At 40.3% G+C, this 22,640-nt stretch overlaps 1 protein-coding gene across 1 annotated transcript in view; it reads left to right on the plus strand.

Moving 5' to 3' along the window:
* Positions 1-22,640, plus strand: part of VPS50 (VPS50 subunit of EARP/GARPII complex) — a 78,616-nt gene that overhangs the window by 31,192 nt on the left and 24,784 nt on the right. Inside the window, exons 12-20 of the mRNA XM_040965151.1 lie at positions 2,098-2,238; positions 8,059-8,191; positions 10,209-10,300; positions 11,631-11,725; positions 12,024-12,122; positions 14,798-14,888; positions 17,033-17,209; positions 19,111-19,229; positions 20,221-20,327. Coding sequence (XP_040821085.1) covers positions 2,098-2,238; positions 8,059-8,191; positions 10,209-10,300; positions 11,631-11,725; positions 12,024-12,122; positions 14,798-14,888; positions 17,033-17,209; positions 19,111-19,229; positions 20,221-20,327 — 1,054 coding nt within the window. The remainder of the gene's footprint in view (positions 1-2,097; positions 2,239-8,058; positions 8,192-10,208; positions 10,301-11,630; positions 11,726-12,023; positions 12,123-14,797; positions 14,889-17,032; positions 17,210-19,110; positions 19,230-20,220; positions 20,328-22,640) is intronic.

Below are 22,640 nucleotides of genomic sequence, written 5' to 3' on the forward strand. Positions count from 1 at the left end.
TTTGCTTTTTTTCTGAATCAGGAATGTATGGAACTTGATGATTTATTCTAAATCTGAATACTATTAATGTAATAATCTTGAGATAATTAATTTGGTGAAGTATATGATTTTACTGAATTTATGGTAGTAATGTTTGTGTACATTGAGTATATACAATGTAATTAAAACACTACAAACTTTTTTTGGAGCTAAGAAATGTTTTCAGGTTTGTTATTTTCATGATTTTATGCATCTTAAAAAATGTGGGCCTGGATATTGGCGCAGTGTGTGAGATGCTGCTTGGAATGCTTGCATCCCATAGCCAAGTGTGTGGGTCGTGGCCTGGCTCTGCTTCCAACTCTGCTTCTTGCTGATGCGCACCCTGGATGGCAGTGAGTGATGGGCCGAGTGTTCGAGCCTTGCCACGTACATAGGAGGCCTGGATTGAATTCCTCATCCCTTCCTTCCATCTGGCCTAGCTCTGGCTCTTGGCAGCATTTGAGGAGTGAATCTTGGAGGGGAGGTAGCTTTGTCTCTTTGTCTGCCTTTCAAAATCAACAAGTAAAAATCTAAAAGTGTTTGTTTTTTTTTAATACACCCTTATTATTTTTTGTTTTAAAACGTATGTATATATTTTTTGGTTTGAAAGAGTTAAAGAGAGGGAGTGAGAGAGAGAAATTTTCTATCTGCTGGTTCATTTCCCAAATGACTGTAATGGCTGGAGCTGGGCTGATCTGAAGCTGGGAGGCCGGAGCTTCTTCTGAGTGTCCCACATGGGTGCAGGGGCCCAAGGCTTGGACCATCTCTTACCCAGGTTAGAGCATGGAGCTGGATCAGGAAATGGAGCAGTCAGGACTAGAACTGGCACCCATAAGGCATCCCTGCACTTGAGGCAGAGGATTAGCTAACACACTGGGCCCAAAGTAAAGTGTTTTTAAGATGATTTATTGGCAGACTGTGTATATTCTCTTTCACTTCAGCTCTTGATTACGAAGCAAAACTTCTTAGTTTGGATCTTCAGGAACTCATAGATCGGACTCACTTAAGATAGTATCTAACTTGTGTGCATTTGTCTATTAAAAAGGTCTACTGCCTTTACCAGATTTTTCATAGGGTTCTATTTACCTGTTATCCACCAAATCCCATAAATTTTCTCGTAGTTGCATGACTTTGAATGCTTTTATTGGCCAAGGCTTCCTTGACAAACTTGAACAAGGTACCATGCCTTGTGAGTTTTATCTTCTGTGATTACAAAGTTACGTATTTGTCTAGATAATACTTAAACACGAATGTAAAGGTTTTCTTCCCTTAAATGGTCTCTAAGAAGGAAATTTAAGACTTTATCAAATTCTGCCTTTTGCAATTTGAAAAAAATAAATTTGGAGTTTACTGATATCTACTAATTTTTGTTTCTTAAGCTGTACCTTGGAAAAATGCGAGACACTTGACATTTCTAAGGGATATTCCTAAATTCCTTCAAAAATAGGATTGTAACTGCTAATTTTTCTCCTAAGGCTCTTGAATTCCTTAAAAAGTAGTTGATGCCTGTTTTGAACATTGAAGAGGGGCCCGTGTATAGGCCCTAATGTATTACACCTTCCAGTGGCATGCAAGCATTATCAAAATAAATGAACGTGACCTTAGGTGGATACTTGTGGTACAAGGAAATAGAAATCCGAGTAAGTGGGTGGAGTGAGAAGCACTGATTTTTATAGGATGGGCAAGACAGGCTTCCCGGAGACAGTGACCCTGGGGTGTAGTGCCTTGGACCACGGGGTAGGGGAGTGTCTGCTGGCAGAGGGGCTCCGGAGCTGTGGTCGTGCTGGCCGTGGGAGAGAGCAGGCCGAGTGTCACCTGTGAGTACAGAGCCATTGAGTGCAGTCAGGGTTCACGCTGCTCATGGGGAAAGGGAGACGGCGTCCTGGTGCCTCGGCTACATATGGGTCGTCTGCCCTGCAGTCATTCCTGGGAATACAGGAATTACATAAAGTTGTAAAGCTGCAGGTAAAGAGTATTCCCTGTGTTTTTCAATCTGTTGAAATTGATTCATCTAAATAAGCAAGTGAAATTACTTTGTAATTAATAATGAAATTATGCCGTGTGTTTTTCTTCCCATAGACAGCAATGGATCAACTTCATATGCACTTCACTCAGGCCATTCACAATACTGTGTTCCAAGTCGTCCTTGGCTACGTGGAACTCTGTGCGGGCAACACGGACACAAAATTCCAGAAACTACAGTATAAAGATCTGTGCACAGTATGTTGTCACTCACTTCCTGTTCCTGTATCTCATTCTTGGATTGTAAATTTATATTCCCCTTGTCTTCATGCTTCCAATTTGAAGATGCTACTAGAATGAAAACAAGTGCTTTCTCAAATGTTTCCGCCTTTTCTATCATTCCTTCTACAGAAACTGGAATACTGTCGCACAGATAGCAACGGTGGCCATGAGTGCACGTGTTAGTTGCTTTAAATGGACACTGGCCTCTCATTGCTTCTTTTAATCGTGTCGTTCAGGCCCTGAATTTTCTTCTGTGATTGCGTTTTGGGTGTTCCTGAGCAGTTTCTTTGTAGGTTTTGCCCACAGGTTTCTGTCAGTCTTTTTGTAGCCAGTTTCATAACCAGTTTTCTCTTTTCATTGCTGAAGGCTCATGGGTCTCTGGGTAATAGAGCCCAGTGTGTGGGAAATGGACTGACTGGGGCTCTGTCTTTGAAGGAGGTGTTATTGATGGGTTGATACAGTGTGTAAGGAAGAGAGAGCCAGCGGCTGTTGTGAGCCATGGCACCATTTGCTTTTATAGAGGAGTCTGGGAAGGAACAGGCCTGCCTTGGGGAGGTCGGAGTTTAGTTTGTCAAGTGGACTTACCCAGGAGATAGTTAAAGAAAATAACTTGGGGCGATAGATCCTGGAGGTGCAGATTTGAGAGCGGTTGATGTCTATTTGTTGTTTAAAACCATGGTGCTGGATTCCAGGATTGTGCAGGACTAAGCGGAAGTAAGGAAGACTTGAGGGCTGCAGGCCCGGAGACGTTCAGGAATTAGGGGAGGGGAGACCAGCGAGGGCTGGCTGCCCGAGAGGAAGGGCAGGCATGCTGGTGTCTGCAGGCTGGACAAGTGTTGGAGGTGAACTGAGCCTGAACCTGTGCCGGATGCAGCCGAGTGTCTGAACGTGGGGAAGAGAGAGAACTGAGCAGTCCAGGAAACAGTGTGGATCTTTAAATCTAGCCAAGGAATGTGCTGCAGAGACATGGGCTGCAAAGGAACGTTAACAGTGTGAGAAGTTAGATGTCTGCTCGTCGGATTGGGATAGGAGTGTTTTCATAAATTTAATGATTATATGTTTTAAGTGTGATACAACCATGTATCTTTAAATGTCTATTTCAGGTATAGTCATCTCATAAATTTTAGTGATTGGAAATTTCTTTTTCATACACATTCATAATTTGATAGTATATATTTTAAAAATAAACAATCACATTCATTGTTGATTCTGTTAATGTAGCTTTTACTAGAAGATGATTTAAATGGTAAAATAGCTTATTACAAATTCAACTTTTCTGTTAAAGCAGGAAATAATAGTGATAACTAGCACATTTTAAGTGGGTGTGGTTCAATCCAGCATGTGTGCATGCATGGTTAAGGTTTGGCTGACTGCATGCTTCTTGGGGTCGGAGAGGCCTTTGTGTTGATGCTTCTTAAGACAGTCCCCTGGGTGTCTGAAATGAAGATGCCAGCCAGGCTTGGCTTAAAAACATCTTGGGAATAAAAATTTGTACTCCAGGTATTTGTCATATTGTTAAGTTTTTTTCTAAATTTCATTCACTTTTTGAAATAGGGTGACCTTTGGAAACAATCATGCATATTTAGATGAGCCAACAGCAAACAGCCTATGGTGCTTTGTTTCATTTTGAGCGAAAGCTTGTTAGAATTACCCCCCCAAGAAGCTTCTGGCACATGACCATCCTGCTAAGTGACATGTATAATGAATCAATAATTTATTAATATGTTACAGATTGGTCAGAGAATATTCACACAGGACAGCAAATACATGCGCTAATGTTCACCCAGCACCCAGTTTTGGTTTGTGTGTAAGCTGTGATAAAACATCAGTTGAGGTGACTTGGGTCTGGTGACTTAGGGATAAATAGCAAATGTTAGTTACAGTTTCCTGGAGAAATTTCTTTTGAATAAAGGAGTTAACTTCATAAGGTGAAAATTTTGTTGCATATTAAGGTAGTTCCTTTTCTCTGACACTATTCTTGATTAAAAAATGAGTGATTTCAGAAATTATCACAGGCTTTCAAGAAATTGCATCAGAACTACTAGGCAGTGGTGCCAGGGCAGGCAGGTATGCAGCTGTGCTTGTGAATTGTATTTGTTTAAACCAGGTAAGAGTGGAAGAAATTATTTCTTACTGGTCCTATTTGCCGTTTTTTTGTTTCTTATGATTTATTTACATTCAACAGGCAGATTTTTACAAAAAAGGAGAGAGAGAAAGATTTCCATCCCCTGGTTCACTGCCCAAATGGCTTCAGAGCAGCCAGAGCTGAGCTGATCCAAAGTCAGGAGCCAAGAGCCTCTTCCGGGCCTCCCAGACAGGTGTAGGGTCTGAAGGACTTGGGTCATCCTCTGCTGCTTCCCCAGGCCACAAGCAGAGAGCTGCATTGGATTGAATTGGAGCAGCCAGGACTCAAACTGGAGCCCATGTAGGAAGCCGGTGCCACAAGGTGGAGGATTAGCTTGTTGAGCCATGCCACTGGCCCAGTGCCTTTCTTTTCTTGCTAAATGTAACACATTTGAGTATTTTGTCCAAGAAAGAAGCTTTTCATGTCATGGTATATTATTTATTTGAGTGTTTTCTCAGTTTTAATTTAATAATTAAGCTGTCAGATTTTTGCTTATTACAAATATGTTATCCTGGATAATTTTCTTATATGTGCTTTTATATACTCATTTGTAGATATTTAAAGAAAAACAAAAAGTAGTGTTGATAGTTTTTAAAATTGTCGTTTGATCAAATGATAGAAAAAATCTATCCAGACTTCCTTTTCCCCTGCTCTTTGCAGTTTGCATAGTTAAGAAATTTGAAGAGTCTGAAATTTTCTCTTTTTTTTTTTTTTTGTTAAATTTTTGTTTTGAGTTTTTGAATTTTATGGTACGATTTCACCGAGGCTGGGAATCTATGAAATTTTATTTCCTTTGCAAGCTGACACACCAACCTTGTTAGTTCCACAGATGCTGATGTGGGAGAAGGCCTTGCTCTGCATCTTCCCAGCACTTGACTTCCTAGGTGTGTCCTGCTGCACTTCCCACCTGGCGCTTCTGTCCGTCAGCAGCTGGGTCAGGGCAGCAAGGCTAAAGAAGGCTTGAGTTTGTAATCTGTAAGGTCACATAATAATGACCTGAGATCAAATGAGAGAAGTTAGAACAGTGTAAACTGTGGAAGGAGTCAATACAGTTCCTTAAGTTCCCTAGAGAAGGCAAACCATAAATTATTGTTTGAAAAGGTTTATTTGAAAGACAGTTACAGAAAGAGTTTGATCTTTCCTCTGGTTCACTCCTCACATGGCCACAATGAGCAGAGCTGGAACATGGCAAAGCCAGGAGCTAGGAGCCAGAAGCTTTTTTCAGATTTCCACGTGGATGCAAGGGTCCAAGCACTTGGGCCAGCTTCTGCTTTTCCAGGGGCATTAGCAGGGAGGTGAATTGCAAGCGGAGCAGCCAGATGTTGAACCTGCACCCATATGGGATGCTGGCAGCACAGGCAGCTAGCAGCAGGCAGCTGTAACTGCTCTGCCATGAGGCCATTGCTCTGTCATTATTGTTAAGAGGAAACATCTGTGTTCATCAGTAGCACAAGCAGAGGTAGGGGAAAGGAGCCCTGGCTTGTCTGACCTGCTTTCTCTGTGTTTCAGGAAGTGGTTTGGTTGGATTCTTGGTACCTGTGGAACAGATGCTTTGGGCTGGAGTCACTTGGTGAACCAGCCTGTACTCTTGTTGCTGGAAATGGAGGAGTTTTCTCTTCCACTGAAACTGGCTTGGGTGTGAGAAGGCCTGTCTACTGTCCGGATCTAGGAACTCCTAAAGCTATGAACAGAATCTACACTGCTTGATAACTTTGGGGTGGGGATAATTGTAGTTGGCACACAGCTGTCATCAGAAACAAAGGTCATTTACTGCTAGAGAAGCACCTGGCTGGCCACAAGATCCTCATCTTAACTGGATAGCGTTCATGCATTCCAATGCTTCTGTTCCTGTGATGCCAGACAGCACCGAGGATAACAGCATTTTGTCACTTGCAACTTTGAAAGATAATTATTCTAACTGTGCATGCTTTGCTGGTTTTATATTATCTGTTTGATTAAGGCCATTTAACAGCCACCAAAAGACCTGAGAATGGTGCTAAAAGAGAGCTTTATTTCACAGTTTAGCAATGCTGTTTACTTAGTCCTGTGTTGGGTCACTTATATCACATGTGTCACATGTGTTTATGTGCATATACATGTTTAACACTAATTATAAAATACCTGATAGAGGAGAAATGTTTTCCATAACACCTTTGTGTTTTCTTATTGCTATTTAAAGAAAGATCAGGTATTGCCTTTTTTTTTTTTTTTTAATTTATTTGAGAGGCAGTGAGACAGACCAAGCTGCCATCTGCTGGATGACTCTCCAGTTAGCTGCCAGGGTCAGAGCTGAGCTGAGCTGAGCCAGGAGATGGGCGGTGCCCTGCGTAGCATCCGGGAACCAGTCACTTGGGCTGTCATTTTGAAGTCTCCCAGGGTACAAATTAGCAGCAAGTGGAGGTCAGACTCCTAGCCAAACTTGCATATACTGTATATGCTTGTATATGTGACCTTGTATTTTTTGACTAGATATGTAATTATTTGGCTCTTCCTTAGTTTCTTTGGATCCTTTTGCTCTGTTTCACCCAAGTCTGTGACATAATAGTCTCTATTTGAAATTGACAGTGATTTTCATGAAAGTCTTAGAAAATATTGCTTGCAAATAATTTTAGTAAAAAGTTGTCACAAACATGAGTAGAACTTGTCTCTGGGAAAGCTGAAACCAGTTGGGTGCGTGATATGGAGGGGAGTGGCCCCATCTGAAGGTGAAATGACTTGACTTTTCAACCAGCATGGTCTTTAAGTGTTTAATCTGGGATTGAATCCACCAAAAACATTATTTGCTTGCCGTTTTTCTTTAAGCAGTGTGTTGTAATCTGTGGGTTTATGCCAAGTGATTTCAACAATTGTTTCTCCTTTAGAATGTAAATGTAGGCATGGATCATCTCTGGTCTGGCGTTCTTATCAGATTGTGTGTATGAATAGTTGTTGATAAAAAAATGTAGGTTCTGCTGGGAGACTTAGCTGTGCACTGTGGTTTAATAGATCTGTCACGTAGTCACATTTGAACCAGTTTAGTGAGAAGAAATACAACTATAACATCACTAGCAATTTCAAGTTCTTTTGAAAATATTTTATATGTATATTTTTGTGTTTGTGTCTCATTCAAACCCATTAAATTTCAGCAGATGCTTTACAGATAGCATAATAAAGGACCTTTTCTGGAATAAATGGAAAAATAATGTAGCTAGTCAGTGGGTGCATGGAGAAAAGAAGGGAGTGGGTCCAAGTTTCAATTTTCTGGATTGTTAATTGATAACAAGTATAATTGAAATTAATTGATGGATTGTAATGCGATTATTTGTGTGGTAATGCTTTTTCTTTGGGAAAAGTATAACTAATTCTGCCTTTCTGTTATTTTCCAGGACAAATGTTGAGATGGCCCTAGGTTGAATTTATGTATATAATATAAATGTAGTTTTATGCAAAGTTGAGCTCAGGAAAGAGAAAATGACCTGTTAAGAAGTAACTTAATTTGGCTATCTAGTTGATGAGTTTGTGCTTTTTTGTAACTGTTTTTGTTTTTGTTTTTGCTTTTTATTACCATCTGCTTGAGTTCTTTTCTTGACTTAGTGAATCGTTGGTTTTTCAGTTTATGCGTTATGGATATCAGCCACTTTTTAATGCGTTTGTGATGTGCTTTAAAGCTGGCTTTCCTTTTTTTTCCTCAGCATGTCACGCCAGACAGCTACATCCCGTGCCTTGCGGACCTGTGCAAAGCCCTCTGGGAAGTCATGCTCAGTTATTACAGGACTATGGAGTGGCATGAGAGACACGATGGCGAGGAGACCACTGCTGCTGCTGGTAGGCCATGATGTCTTGCAAACCAGAAACATGTCGCATGTCCATAGAGTAGGAAGAAAGAAAGCAGTTGTGTTTTGGGGAATCACAGTGGCCATAGGTTACATGTGCATCCAACCCAGCTACCATAAAAACTGCGTTGGCTTTGGGGATTACCTGGGCTGAAGGACTCTTCAAGGGGCGGTTGGTCTAAGTGCACAGGTGTATGCACCGATGGTCTTAGGGAACAGTTGTTGAGAAATAGCTTTTAAAAATAATTTTTATCTGTAACATTGTTCATTGTGAACTAGATAAGATGCTGCTCAGTGAGGATTTACTTTGAAGTTAATGCTACGTGACTTCTCACAGTCTAGAGGTGTTTTGCTAATGCGGAAGTTGTACTTGTAAACGAGATTCTGAGACTTGCTAATCAGAACCTCCCTTCCTGAGAATGCAGCAGGACTTAGAATTTCATTTCAAAATATGCTTTAAAATATATCTTTGAGTAAAAAATAGAAATAGCTATGATATAATCAGCTCAACAACAAAGAACAAGTCTTTAAGAAATTTTTGTGTTTACTGGGCATCCTAGTTAATTATTGTAAACATTTATTTTTATTTCAAACACAGAGTTAGAGAGATCTTCCCTGCACTGGGCCATCTACTGGCGCCTTCCCAGGCTACTGTCAGGGAGTTTGATTGGGGGAAGAGCACCACAAGCAGAGGCCAACATGCTATACCAAGCAGTGGCCCCTAGACGTCTTTCAACTGTCTCACCTATCTAGTTATATGAGCAAAGGAATTTGTTAATATTTTGTTAAATAATGGACAAAGTAAATTGTCTTGCTTGGTTTTTGATATTGCACACTGCTTTCTGTAGCTGTTCAATCCATTTGTCCTTTTTGAATTGCTTATTTTTTGTGGCTTTGTGAGTGGATCATCTGTTGGATTAAATGGGATTAAAGATAAAGTTTTAGAGGTTTAAAAGATGTAAATTAACTTTCATCTTATAAGAAGCTCATAAGCAGGAAGCAAAAAGTGAGAGAATTTTATGGCCGGATTTTTCACTATAAATGTTGAGGATGGGAGACTAAGGAACAGGAGAGGAAAAAGGAAAAGCAGAGAAAGAGTAGACACTGAGCTGGCATTACAGCCCAGTTTTTATCCAGCCCTGCACTCTCACATACTTCCTCCAAGAACCTGGCTTCCGATGTTCAGTGGAATGTATCAGGGGTGAGAGCTGGAAAAAGTTCCCTTCTTCAGTTTTCCAGTCACCTCATGAAACGGTCATTTAAGAAACAACAACAACAACAAAAGCGTTGGTTAGTAGTACATTGACTGCAAGGTTGATGTAAAGTTTAGACAGAATGTAAGGTGCTTACCTTGACTATTGTTAATACAATTAGAGGAAATAGATTAGGAGACTTCTATAGTCCTAATGAAACACTTGTAGTATCATTTTTCATTATTTTTTATTTTTATCAGCTGCAGGCTACTTCGGGCATCTCTGGGCCGGTTGGAATTGCAATTTTCCATGGAGCTTACATTGTTTTGGCAACTTTTATGATTTTTTTTCTACATGTGTCTCCTATAAAGACACTTTAGAAACTTTTTATCCTTTTCTCTTATACATTGTCCAAGGGAAGCCATTTGCAACAGAGTTAATGCATGTTTTATGTATAAGAAATTAAGGAAGATTATCTGTGTTAATCATAGTGAAGTTTTTTTGTTTGTTATCGTTGTTGTTTTGGTTTTTTTTGCTTTTGATTGGTAGTTTCTGTTGCCTGGAGTACTGAATCAAACTGGAATCCCCCGTTCACTGAGTTGTGAACTGAGTGGTCTTAAGAGTATTTAGTATTTCACAGCCTAAGACTATGGTCAAATGGGGTTAACTTTAATAGTTACTTTTTGCCATTGTTTTGGTTTTATAATTACTGAAGGTATCTTACATGGACTCAAAGTATAAGGGAGTCCAAATGGAGATTGTTTGGAAAGCAAAAATGCATTAAAGTAAACCTAAATCCCTATGTCTTCTTTTCAGAAGGGAGTAATACTATGGGTACCGAAGAAACCAATTTTGATCGTGGCTATATAAAAAAGAAGTTAGAACATGGACTTACACGAATATGGCAGGTTTGGCTTTATAAAATTATTTTTAAAATGTTTTATTGTTCAAGGAATTGATCAATATGCTACATTATCAGGTTCACAGTAAATGCATGATAATTAAAACATTTCTCTTCAGTTTTCATGTTAGTGTGCTAACAATACAAACAAAACAGATTCCATGTAGGTCACAGAAGCAATTCTAAGATGACCCTTCCCTCCCTCCCCTCTTCTTCCTTGCCCTTCCCCCTCCCTCTTTCCATCCACCCACCTACCTACCTACCTGACATAACATAGCTGCAATTTAAAAACAAAAACAAAGAAACATAAAAGCTCTCTGGCCTTTTTTTATGTCCTGTGGGATGTCACTTCAGTGATCTTTCTCATTATGTTAACCTAAATTGTTTCGTTTTGAGGGACCATGTGGTGTTATATTGGACTAGGCTGCCACCTGAGCACTAGTATCCTGGGCACTGGTTTCAGTCCCTGCTGCTCAGCTTCCAGTCCAGCTTGTTCTAATGCCCCTTGGAAGGCTGCGGAGGGTGGCCCAAGTTCTCGAGCCACACCCAGACGGGAGGCCATTTGGAGCTCTGAACTCCTTGTCCAGGCCCAACTGTTGTGGCTGTTTGGACAGTAAACTAACAGATGGTTGGTCTCTCTCCCTTTGCCCCTTTCCATTTCTCCCTTACTCTCTGCAGCTCTGCCTTTCAAATAAATGGTATCTTTAAAAAGCTGTTTTGAGAATCAGAGGTTCAGAGAGTGCAGCCACCCGCCGGTTCACTGCATGCTTGCTCGCAGTATCATGGTCTGAGCAGGGCTGGAGTCCAAAGCCAGAAACTCAATCCAGGCCTTCTGTGGTGGTCACAGGAGCCCAGTGACTTGAGCCATCATTGTTGCCTCGCAGGGTCTGCATTAGCAGGAAGCTGGGGTCAGGAGCAGAGCTGGGTCCAAACTGAGGCACTGTGATATAACCAGTACACGCAAAGTGTCTTTTGATTCTTTTGGTTACTTTCTAACTGATTATATTGGGGTTTTTGACCAACCAAGCCATGCTTGAGTAACAGTGACTTTAGTCCTAATTTCCAGTGTGAGGATATAATTCTTAAGGGTGTGTGTGTGTGTTTGTGTGTGTTTTATGTTGGATGGAAATGCAATGGCTATTGTCATCATTACTATTTAGTATCTGAAATATAGGGAATTTTCTCTATTATATTGCCCATAAAGGTGTTGATTTTGGCTTAACTCAAAATATTACCAGTTAAGAAAGAACATATTCCTACTTCATTATAATCTACAAATATAAAAGAGTGACTTATTTTTTGAGTTCACCAAATATTTTTGTTTATTCATTTTACAGGATGTGCAGTTAAAAGTGAAAACCTACTTGCTTGGAACTGACTTGTCTATATTCAAATATGATGATTTCATCTTTGTTTTGGATATAATCAGCAGGTAGTGTTTGAGATCTTGCCTTATTCTTTAGTTTAATTCATTCCACTGTGAAAGAGAAAGCATGAATTAATGAATTATGTTTAAATTCTTTGTGGAAATTAACACAGTTGTGTACTATAATCTGAGCGTCTGCTGATTTGTGTGTCAGCATGTTTGAGTAGTTCTGCCCTTTGGTTGCTTGTAAACCATAGTAGGTTTGTGATCTTAATTTTTTTTCAAATATCCACATTTTCATGATTTGCTTTCTTTATGGGGGAAAAATGATATTACTGAAATTTACATAAACCTTTATTACTAGGTTGATGCAAGTTGGAGAAGAATTTTGTGGTAGCAAGTCTGAAGTTCTGCAGGAGTCTATTAGAAAGCAAAGTGTCAATTATTTCAAGAACTATCATAGGTAAGAACCCTCGTGATAAACCAGCAGGCTTCCTGAGGCAATGTGAGTACTATGGTTAATGCTTATGAAAGTAACTGACTTGAAAAAATTACTTTTGAATAGGATTGAGCATGTTGTCTGTAATTCTCTCTAGAACTAAGGACTTTGAAACTAAAAGTTACAGTAAGATGTTTTCATTATTCATCGTAAATACTAATATTTTTTTCTTGAAGATTTAGAACTAAATAGAGAACTGATTCACTATGAAGGCAGGGTTCATTGGAAGAAGTTGGCTGCTACTGCGCACCTGCATGTGGAACAGGCAAGCTATTAGAGAAGCATTCGGTGAGAGGTGCTGAAAACATCTGTCTTAGGAGTAAACAGGCTCTGGGAAGAAAGGGCATCATACTGAGAAGGTGGCTTCAAAGCCAAGATCGCACGCGCATTGCCCAGCAAAATGGTCACTGCTGACTTCTCAGAGAGTGAGCAGAAATGGATTAGGAAGTGCAGAAGGGTGGGGAGGAATAATAGTCTGTGTAATGTACTTATTAATAGTGAGGATGAGAGGGAGCCAGTGTTAATTAGATCTCTCTGTAAAACCCTGTCCGTGCGTTTTGTCATTTAAATTGAATCACCTCACTGATTATTCTGAACTTTTGCTTTTTACAAGCAGATGTTCATGTTGTTGCTGTTATTCGATTCCAATGAATTAGAATTTGAAATTGCGCTTTCTTTCTTCATTCATAATATATTCCTAGGAGTGTATATCAGTGAAGAAAAGTATATACTCCCTCCTCTGCACACTGTACATACACACACACACACACACAGTTCTAATCCCTGAAGACTGCAGAAGCTAACTTATTTGAAGGAAAAAATTGTTCACGGGTGTGATAGTAAGAATTTTGTGATAAAATTGCCCTAGATTCACTGGGCAATTCCCTATATACCAACACGCATGAGAAGATGGCACAGGGAGATTGTGCCAAGATCCAGAGCAAAACCACACACGGAGGAGAAAACAGTTGAAGCCAGAGGCAGGCATTGGGGTTTGGTGGGCATAGTTCACTGCTGAGCAGCAGCTGGGAAAAGACAGGAAAAGGTTCTGGAGAAAGTGCCACCAGCTTGACTTCAACCCACTGATGCTGATTTGGACTTCTGGCCCCCAGGAACCATGAGAGAATTCATTTCTTTTGTTTCTCAGTCACCCGGAGTGAGTAACTTGCTAGAGTCACAGGGCGCTAACAGAATTGCCGGGTTCTCTGCTCATTCCTGATCAATGCCGCGAGGAATTGCTGGACTGTCTTCTACAATCTCGCGCCATTTTACATTCCCAGCAGTGCTGGAAGAAGTTCTCCATTTCTACAGAACTTGGTCAACAGTTGTCTGTCCCTGCCTGCTGCTGTCCTGGTGCGCTCTGTTCGTGGTTCCCTGGTGGCTAATGCTGTTTGAGCATCTTTTTGTGTTTATTGGCCATTTGTACATCTTCCTTTCTTCAGGAATGGCTGTTCGGAGTTTTTACCCTTTTTAATTGCACTGTTTTCTTGTTTGTTTCTGTCATTAAGCTGTAGAGTTTATAATGTTGGTTCTAACCTTAGATCTGTGACGCGTTTCAGTATATTTTTGTATATGATGTGAGGCTCAGGCCCATTCACTCTCGGGCATGTTTTCCTACTGCCTCTTCAGGTCCTGTTTCGGCTCAGTTCTCTTTGCATTCACCGTCATTGTATGCATATCTCTTGGGACCCTTCCTGTTTCTCTTTTTCTGCAATTTGTGCCTTACTTTGGAAGTTTTCTGTGGATTTGTGGAGTTCACTGATTGTGTCTTCTGCTGCATGCAGTCTTGTGTTTTACTAACCTGGTTTTCACTTGGAAGCGTTAGGTTTTTCAGTTCTAGAATGTCTATACCTTTGAGATTCTTATGTACCTTTCTATTTTCTACAACTTGTAGTTAACCTAAAGTCTGTGTTAACTCTAGAGTTTGGGGCAATTCTTGCTTTTCACAGATACATCTATTCACTGCCTTTTGTGAACTGAGTATGGGTGGATTTGTTAAAATTATATTTTGTTACATTGTAATGCAGTTTGTAGTTGGAAAGAGGGTGGGTACTGACTTTCTTTCAACTAGAAGGATTGGTTTACTCAAGATAGACATTAAGAGTGACAGTATTAGAGGAAAGAAGAAATCAGTTGAGAACATGTGAGTTTTACCTGCTAATTTAATTTGTAAAAGGTGCATAAACATCGATGCTGAGCTCAGAGTCTTTCTTCCAGGATGAATGATCTTCCTGCTGTGTGGCTTACCAAGTGTGATTGAGGTCTGTGCTGCTTAGTGTTTCTTCGTAATGATCTCCTGTACCCGTGAATTCTTTCCCTGCGTTTTGGTGTTGATATATGGTTAGCTAAGAATATTTTAAACTCATGAGTTGACAAAGTTTTAGGTCAGTCCCTGAATAGAACTGTCATTTCCTGCACATTCATTATTTTTGCAATTTGCTGAAACTATGTAAGGGTTAGTAAATATTTGTAAGAACTTTTAAGAATAATAAGATATTCTCAGGAGTATACATTTTTTCTGTTACTGATTCAGTTCTCAGTGTTTACTGTGATCATCATAATTCTAGGATTATTTGCATTGTAATATTTCCTCAATTCTTGCATACAGAATTTTCTTAACTATGTACTTTGTCTTTAAGAACACGACTTGATGAACTGAGAATGTTCTTGGAGAATGAGACCTGGGAACTCTGTCCTGTTAAGTCAAATTTCAGCATCTTACAACTTCATGTAAGTGTTTGTTAAGAGAAAAGACATCGTGTAGTCATCTTATTTTACAAACCTGAATATGTGACAGCATTTACAAAAATATTAAGGAGCAATACTGTATCGTCCTTTATTGTCGTTCAAAGTCAGCCTCTGAAGAATGAACCTTTTATGGTTGTGAAAACCTGTTTCTGTAAAAAGCTACTTTACGCACATCAGGGAAACTTCTGAAATGTGTCACAATTAAAATGCTTTTTTTCCTTTTGAATTCAGGAGGGAATCTACTGCTTTAGTTGTAGCATATTTGTCATTTCTTAAAGGAACAAATATGTTCCTAACCATACTGCAATTTATAAATGTTTCTATTGTGAGAAAATGTCCCAGAAATAGAAGATGAACTTGCACAAATGGTTTTTAACTGGTTTTTACTTGTTGATTGACTCCTTGAATTGTGAGTAGAATGTGCAGTCTTTGTATAAGTCCTTACCTGGTTTGATTTTTTTCCCTTGATTGAATCGAGTTGCAGCATGATGCTCCTGCATGAAACATTGTGCCTTGTGAAACTAAGAGTCAAAGTGCAGGGTGCACTGGGAGATCCCTGCTCAGGGAGATCCCTCATCAGGAAGCACGGTGTGTTTGATTTTGCTGTTGGAAAGAATGACTTTCCAGGGGCCCTTTCTTACTCTGGAAGGCTTTTTTCGTGGTATTGTCTGGTTTTTCTGCTTCTATCCTGTTGATTTACTAATTCAGAAATATTAATACACAGAAACATGTTGATTAATATGTGCTAATCAAATTCTATAAATTTTAGCATTAATAAAATAGCATAAAATAAAAAGTAAATATCGAAATAACAGATAATTTTATAGTTATTAAAATAATGAAAATAGTCTTTTAGCATTATCCACAACTGTAAGTTTTAGAATATCCGTTTAAACAATTTTATTTGACTTTCGGTTTGACAGAACCATCAGGTTCTGTCGGTGTTTGCACGTGTGCTTAGGGTAATTTTGAGACTTTTTAGCTGACACAATAAAACGTTTTCCTTCAGTTGTGTCTTAATTTCCTCTAAAATAGTAACCTGGAAAGCTCTTCACAGCTTCGGCATCCATGTGACGTCTACGCTCCTGTGGTTTGGGCACTAGATTTTTTTTTTTCTGACTGACATGTGTTCAGTCTGTTTATAAACGTTAAGACATGATTCTCTAGCACTGTGACGGATCTGTTTCATGTGTGGTTGAAATACAAACAGGAGCTAAGTACATCATTTAAAGTGTAAGTCTGTGTTCTTTAAAAGCTAATAAGCACTTTTAAAGAATGTCATGTAGTGTAAGATAATTGTGATTTTTTTCTATAGGAGAGCATGTTTATTACATGTCTGTAATGATTCACGGAGTGCTGTAACTCAGTGGGACTTTACAAGTGACCCCCCTGCTCCCCATCTGCCTGCTCACTGGCTTCAGTGCTGGGCCTCTCCAGTTGGCCTCAGTGTCTTCATGTGGAAACGTGTGAGGCTTCATTCTTTGGGAAAAATCTAGATTGATCTTCCATTTTTACTGATGAGGAAATTAGCATACAGGAAAGTCAAATGAGATTCTGCTCATTGTTTAGGAAATTATGGAATATAATGTTATTAATAGCAACCTTGCAGTGGAAGACGCATCAGCCGTGGCTAATGACGTCTGCTTCTTGGCATAGAAAGAAAAGTCAATTATAGATATCAGTGTAACAAAAAGATATACAGTTCATGCTTTGCTTTTGATATATAAAGTATCTTCAGTGGTGTAAGTATTTGTGTGAATAAGCAAGATATTAATTTACTTACGGTTTTCATGAAGGACTGCATAGATTGAAACTATCCAACAGGGACTTTTGCTGCACATTGAAATTTTGGGAAGAAATCATTTCATGTTATTTAAAAAATGTTTGTGTGGTCCCTTAAAGTATGCCAAAAATAGTTTCAAATAGATGTAATTCTAAGTAACTTTAAGAAAACTTTTACACATCTCTTTCCAGGTGTTATTTTTAGACAACTTGTGAGACTTCAACATGAATGACCTAAAAAGCTTTTATTTAAAACTACTGACTCTTTATTAATGGAAAATATTTATAACCTTGAATTTTACTGTTGTTCAGACGTATCTGCCTTGTTCTCTTCTACTGTGCAGGAGTTTAAATTCCTGGAGCAGTCTCGCTCCCCATCAGTTTCACCTAGTAAGCAGCCAGCATCAACTTCTTCAAAAACAGTCACCTTATTTGAGCAGTACTGCCATGGTGGCAACCCATTTGAAGTTCAAGACAATCACAGGGATGACGAAACAGAGGACGTCCTGGCTTCTAATGGGGTAAGTCGTGTTCTTGGAGCGTGTTGTGAACCACACGTGTTGGACGCAGTGGGCAAAGATAATTTACCACATGCATTCGCTTGCCTGCCGCCTGCCTTCCTACGTCTGCACTGACGCGCATGTGGCATTACTTGTGTACATAATGATTTTATTATATGCCCCGTTGACGTTGTCCTCTTGAGTAGTAAGTTTTGCCTCTAAATTTTCTGCATGTCCTTATCAGATTATTTATTGAGTAGAAGTGTAATTTCTTTAGTGAGTGTATGGTTTACCATACAGATGTGTAAGAGAATAGATCGTCCTCTTTTTTCTCTCACTTCTGTTCCTGGGTAGCTAAGTGAATTGCTAAAGTCCCAGCCTCTGAGAGTGTGACTCTGTGCTTCGTACTTTGGTAAGGATATTTTTAGGGTTTAGAAGCACCACAATTTAACAACATTTTGAGTGGATCAAGATCTATGTTAGTGAGGGAGTATAAGCTAGTAAAATGGTTTGAGGGCTAGTGGAAAAGATTATAAATATGACACTTAGTGTTTATTAGTCTTTTGAAGCCCCTGGGAAATTATTTTCACTTTGTTGTTCTGTTTCCCCATATTTATGACAAGGGAAATGCTTGCTTTACGATCATTTATAGGATGTTGTCATAACACATAGTCCCCCAACCAGGGCCAATATTTGTGTTTCTTCATCTGTTAATTCACCAAATAGGTATTAAAAAGTAACACACCTTTTCACTTGTCACTGTTCCCTGAACAATCAATATAACAACTATTCACGTAGGATTTCCTTGTGTTAGGTGTTGTAAATGACCTAAAGGGGATCTGTAGCATACAGGAAGGCGTGTTCCTGTTGGATGCAGATGCTGCTTTACGTCAGGGATTTCGGCATCCACGTTTTGTGATTCTGGATCCTCCATGGGTTCCAAGAGATGACTGTATTTGGCCAAGAACGTTACTTGATGAGTCCTTTTGATCTTCGTAATTTTCAGGAGACCCACTGTGACTTTCAGTTTTGATCTAAACAGAAGTGGAAACTCTGACAAAAATCCATTGAACTTTTCTTTGTGTCTTTGTTCTGGGACCTTTTTATATAGCAAGGATTTATTTTTAAAAATACTGCCATAACTTCCTCCTCGGGCTCCGGTGGCGAGCGGCAGCCATGGCTGTGCGTTACCCCTTGGCTGTCAGCCTTAATAAAGGCTGCAAGGTGACAAGAACGTGAGCAAGCCGAGGCACAGCAGCACCATGGGCGGCTGACCAAACACGCCAAGTTCATGGGGAAACGCAAAGAGCTGAGCAGTGTGCTGGCTGCCATGTGCAAGGCGGCTGCCTAGAAGGACTGAGCGGCCTGCCTGTCCCTGGCCCCGCACCCTGGAAATAAAAAATAAAACAAACCTGCCATACTTAATTTCGGCTTCTGTAACTAAAAGGTCTTAACATAAACTTTGTTAACTCATCATTATACTACCAGCTATCACTGGTATATTTAAAGTATTTATACTGAGCAAACTATTTTTTGAGATGTATTTACTTTTTGTTGGAGGGACAGATATATACAGAGAGGGGGAGAGAGAGAGAGAGAGAAAGATCTTCCATCCTTTGGTTCACTCCCCAGATGGTCGCAATGACCAGAGCTGGGCCATTCTGAGGCCAGGAACCAGAAACTTCCTGCGGCTTTCCCATGCAGATGCAGGGCTTCAGGATTTTGGGCCGTCCTGTGCTGCTTTCCTAGACCATGAGCAGGGAGCTGGATGGGAAGTGGAGCAGTTGGGACTCAAACTGGAGCCCATAGTGGATAACAGCCCATACTGGATAACTGGAGCCCATACTGGATAACAGCAGTGTCTTGTAGAACTGGGTGCTTTGTGGCTCCTGCAGTGCCGTAAGTGCCTTGTGTTCCCTCAGTACGAGTCCGACGAGCAGGAGAAGAGTGCCTATCAGGAGTACGACAGCGACAGCGACGTTCCTGAGGAGCTCAAGCGGGACTACGTGGATGAGCAGACGGGCGACGCTCCCGTGAAGAGGTAACTGCCGCTCAGCGAGTGGCACTTAACACTTCAGGAGCTCTTCACCTTTCCACGGAAGGTTAAGAAAAAAGGCAACAGTGAAAAGTTAAGATGTTTTTGGTGTTACGGCATCTAATAACAAAATCTGTTTAGGAAGATGATTTCCGGAAGTCTGTCATTTGATAGTTACTACTGATTCTGCCTTGTTACTACTGATTTCTTCCTTGAGTTTACCTGTCTCCCCGCGTCCCACCACTCCCTTCCTGGTTTCTGCTAGCCTTCTGAGACAGATTGTCAGTTTGTCATCTGTACTTGGCTTCATATTCCAGTCTTGCCTTCTTCCAATCCATGATTAGATAGCAATTTGGACCATTTTATTATATTCAGATATAATTGTGGCATTTTCTAGTTGGTAAGGAGGTTGTTTGATGGCTTTCAATGATCTGGCCTTAGGTTCTTTTCATGTCACTTTTCCCTCTGTTCACTTCATCTGTGGGCTAGCACTGTGACCTGTGTGTGCTACGAGCATGGTCTGTTCTATTACATGCTGTCCTCTGTTCCCTTCACCTGTCAGGTAGTGTTCATGTCTTTTGAATTCAGTACCCGTTCTCAGTCTCAAACTCTGTCATCTCATGTTTTATTTAGAGTGTAAGGGAAGTATTGTATTTTATTTTGTGTGTTTCTAAAATCAGGAAACTTTGCACATTTGTATCTAGGTACATCATTTCCTTATAGAAAATCCATTTAAAGCAATGCAGCTTTTAAAAATGTTTGAACTTGTCTTAGAATAAAAGAAATACATTTACATCACTTTAATTCTTTACTTGCTTACCTGATATCCCCTCTGGACTACAAATTATCCGAGGAGGAAGGTTCTCTTTATACCTGACAGAAAGATTTCCAGTGGATAGTGAAGAAAAGCTAGATGCTAATGAATGACTTACTAGTTTATTACTTTATAATCCTAACAGCAACTCTTTGTTTTTGTTTGTTTGTTTTCTATATGAAGTGTTTCTCGAGAAACCCTAAAAAGCAGGAAGAAATCGGATTACAGTCTAAATAAAGTGAATGCACCTATCTTAACAAATACAACATTAAATGTAATCAGGCTTGTTGGTAAGTACTCATATCTTTAAACGTTTTAAAAAATAGCACTTAGGCTATTTTTGTTACTACAAGTATTTTACTTGAAGCTGCCCATCCCCTCATAAGGAATTTAAAATTATTTGTTGGTGCTTCTTGTCTTAATTGTTCTGAATAGTGTAAAGTCAAGATAGATGTTAGTCTGTTTCAGTTAGCTGCTTGCTGGGCCCTGTGTCTGCTGATTGTTCTTGCAATAGTAAAAAAGACTGAAAGTCACTGGAAATGCCTTAGGTGGTTTGGGGTGCATGTAGATAATAATACACGTTTCGCATTGACAGAGTGTCTTTCTTACTAGTTGTTTCAGGGATCTGCACAATCTCCCCATTAGCTAGCAGAGTGAGTAGTGATTCTTCTGTATTTCCAGACACAGGGTTTAGAAGCGAAATGTTCTGATTATAGGATGTGTTCTTTTTGCAGATAGGTCAGTAATGTGAAGAAATGTCATTTGAAATACACAGATTTGAGGGTGATTTTTTTTTAATGTGTTTTGACATTCTAAATTCACCCTTTACATTTCACAGACACATCTGTACCTGTGACAAATACATTACAAGGTGGTGTCCTCATGTTAATTGTCAGCTGTGCCAATCAGGATTCAGAGTGATTTTCTGTTGTGTTTAATGTATTTACGGAGGGGCTCTGATGAAATGGTCTTTGTTCATCAAGACAATTTCTGAATCTCATTGATGAATGGGATCAAACATACAGAATGCTTCAGTGCTTCTGTGTTTAGAGGAAATGTGGAAAGGTAATTGTGAGTTTGAGAGAGAAAAAATAAAAAGTGTGCATTTCTGTCGCACACAGAAAAACAACCAGTTCTAAAAAGCTGTTGTGTGGCTGATTGTTGCCAAAAGCACTGACTTTTCTTGGATCTGAGAAAGCTAACAACATCGTGTCATGAGCTGGGAGGGTGCTGAGAGGTCGTCTCGTACCCGCTCCCGCGTGGGTTGTTTCGTAGCCCCACTCTGCCTGATGGGTAGACAGCTCTTCCCCTTGGTAGTCTGTCTGTCTCGGTAATTGTATGTGCCTGTCTTAGTTGTGCCGTTCGAAGGTAAAGGTGTAAACCTGTGCTTATTTCTTCTTCACTGTAGTCACCATTCAGATCCCTGGCAGTGGCTTGGTGCCCCTCTTCTCCAGCCTCAGATGATCTTGAAGTGAGAAAGGCCCTGATTCCTCAGGGGCTTTGAACCACAAGGGTTTACTTTTCACCCCTGATGCACTTCAGCTCTTACTCATCTGTAGCTCGGTTCCATGTGTTTCTTCATTCTGAGCTGTGAAAGGACAGCCCAGTGGGGAGCCCCAGGAGGTTAGGGTGCTTAAAGCTTTCCCTGGGTTAGGGCAGGCTCCACAATGGGAGACCCAGTGTGCTTCTGCACGTCAAGGGAAGTGAAGGGGTTGGATAAAGCTCCTGCTGGGGATGGGGAGAGCAGGGGTGGGAAAGTGAGCGTCAACCCCAAGTGATTATGTATGTGTCCTGTCATGCCCAGTTAGAAAGAGATTGGAGCTTGGTAATTTTGCTTGTTGTTCTAAAAGGCATGTAATTATTGGAATCAAGGCAAAAGAAATGCAAGGCTGAAAAAATTGAATAGGGGCAGATGTTACGTTTCATTCTATTAAATGCACACATGAACTGCAATGGTTAATTTCTTGGTAAGCAGAAGGAACGTCAAGAAACAGTGTCTTAGGTTCATCTCTTTATCTTTAAAAAATGGATCTTTGCCTTATATCAGGAGAACTTGGGTAGCACTGTGACTCAGTGAGTCAAGCCACCAGCTGCCACAGTTAGTTTCCCATATCAGAGTAGCCTTTTGAGTCCCAACTGCTCCACTTCTGATCTAACTCCCTGCTGATACATGTGAGCAAACAGAAGGTGACCTAAACACTTGGGCCTCTGCCGCTGAGCAGGGAGACCTGGATGGAGTTCTGGGCTCCTAGCTTTGACCTGGCACAGGCTGGTCCACTGCAGCCGTTAGGAGAGTGTATCAGCAAATGGAAAGTTGGTCTCTGTCATTGTGTGTGTGTGTCTCTCTCTCTCCCTCCCTTCCTCCCTCTCTCTCTCTCCCCTTCTTTTTCTCCCTCTCCCTGTCCCCCAACCCTTGCCTAGGTCTTTCAACCTAGAGTTGTTTTTTTTTTTTTTTAACTGATCCTGATCCTTCAGATGTGTAGGAGTGGGGGAACATTCAACATCCTGGCTGTGTGAAGCTCATGAAAGCATCTGTTCTAGCCCTACCAAGGCAACTGCAGGTAGAATTTGAAGTTCAGGAAGTCTATAGCAGGCTAATTTTT

Source organism: Ochotona curzoniae, unplaced genomic scaffold, assembly GCF_017591425.1.
Source record: "Ochotona curzoniae isolate NIBS_2020 unplaced genomic scaffold, NIBS_Ocur_1.0 scaffold_3835, whole genome shotgun sequence".
Lineage (NCBI taxonomy): Eukaryota > Metazoa > Chordata > Mammalia > Lagomorpha > Ochotonidae > Ochotona > Ochotona curzoniae.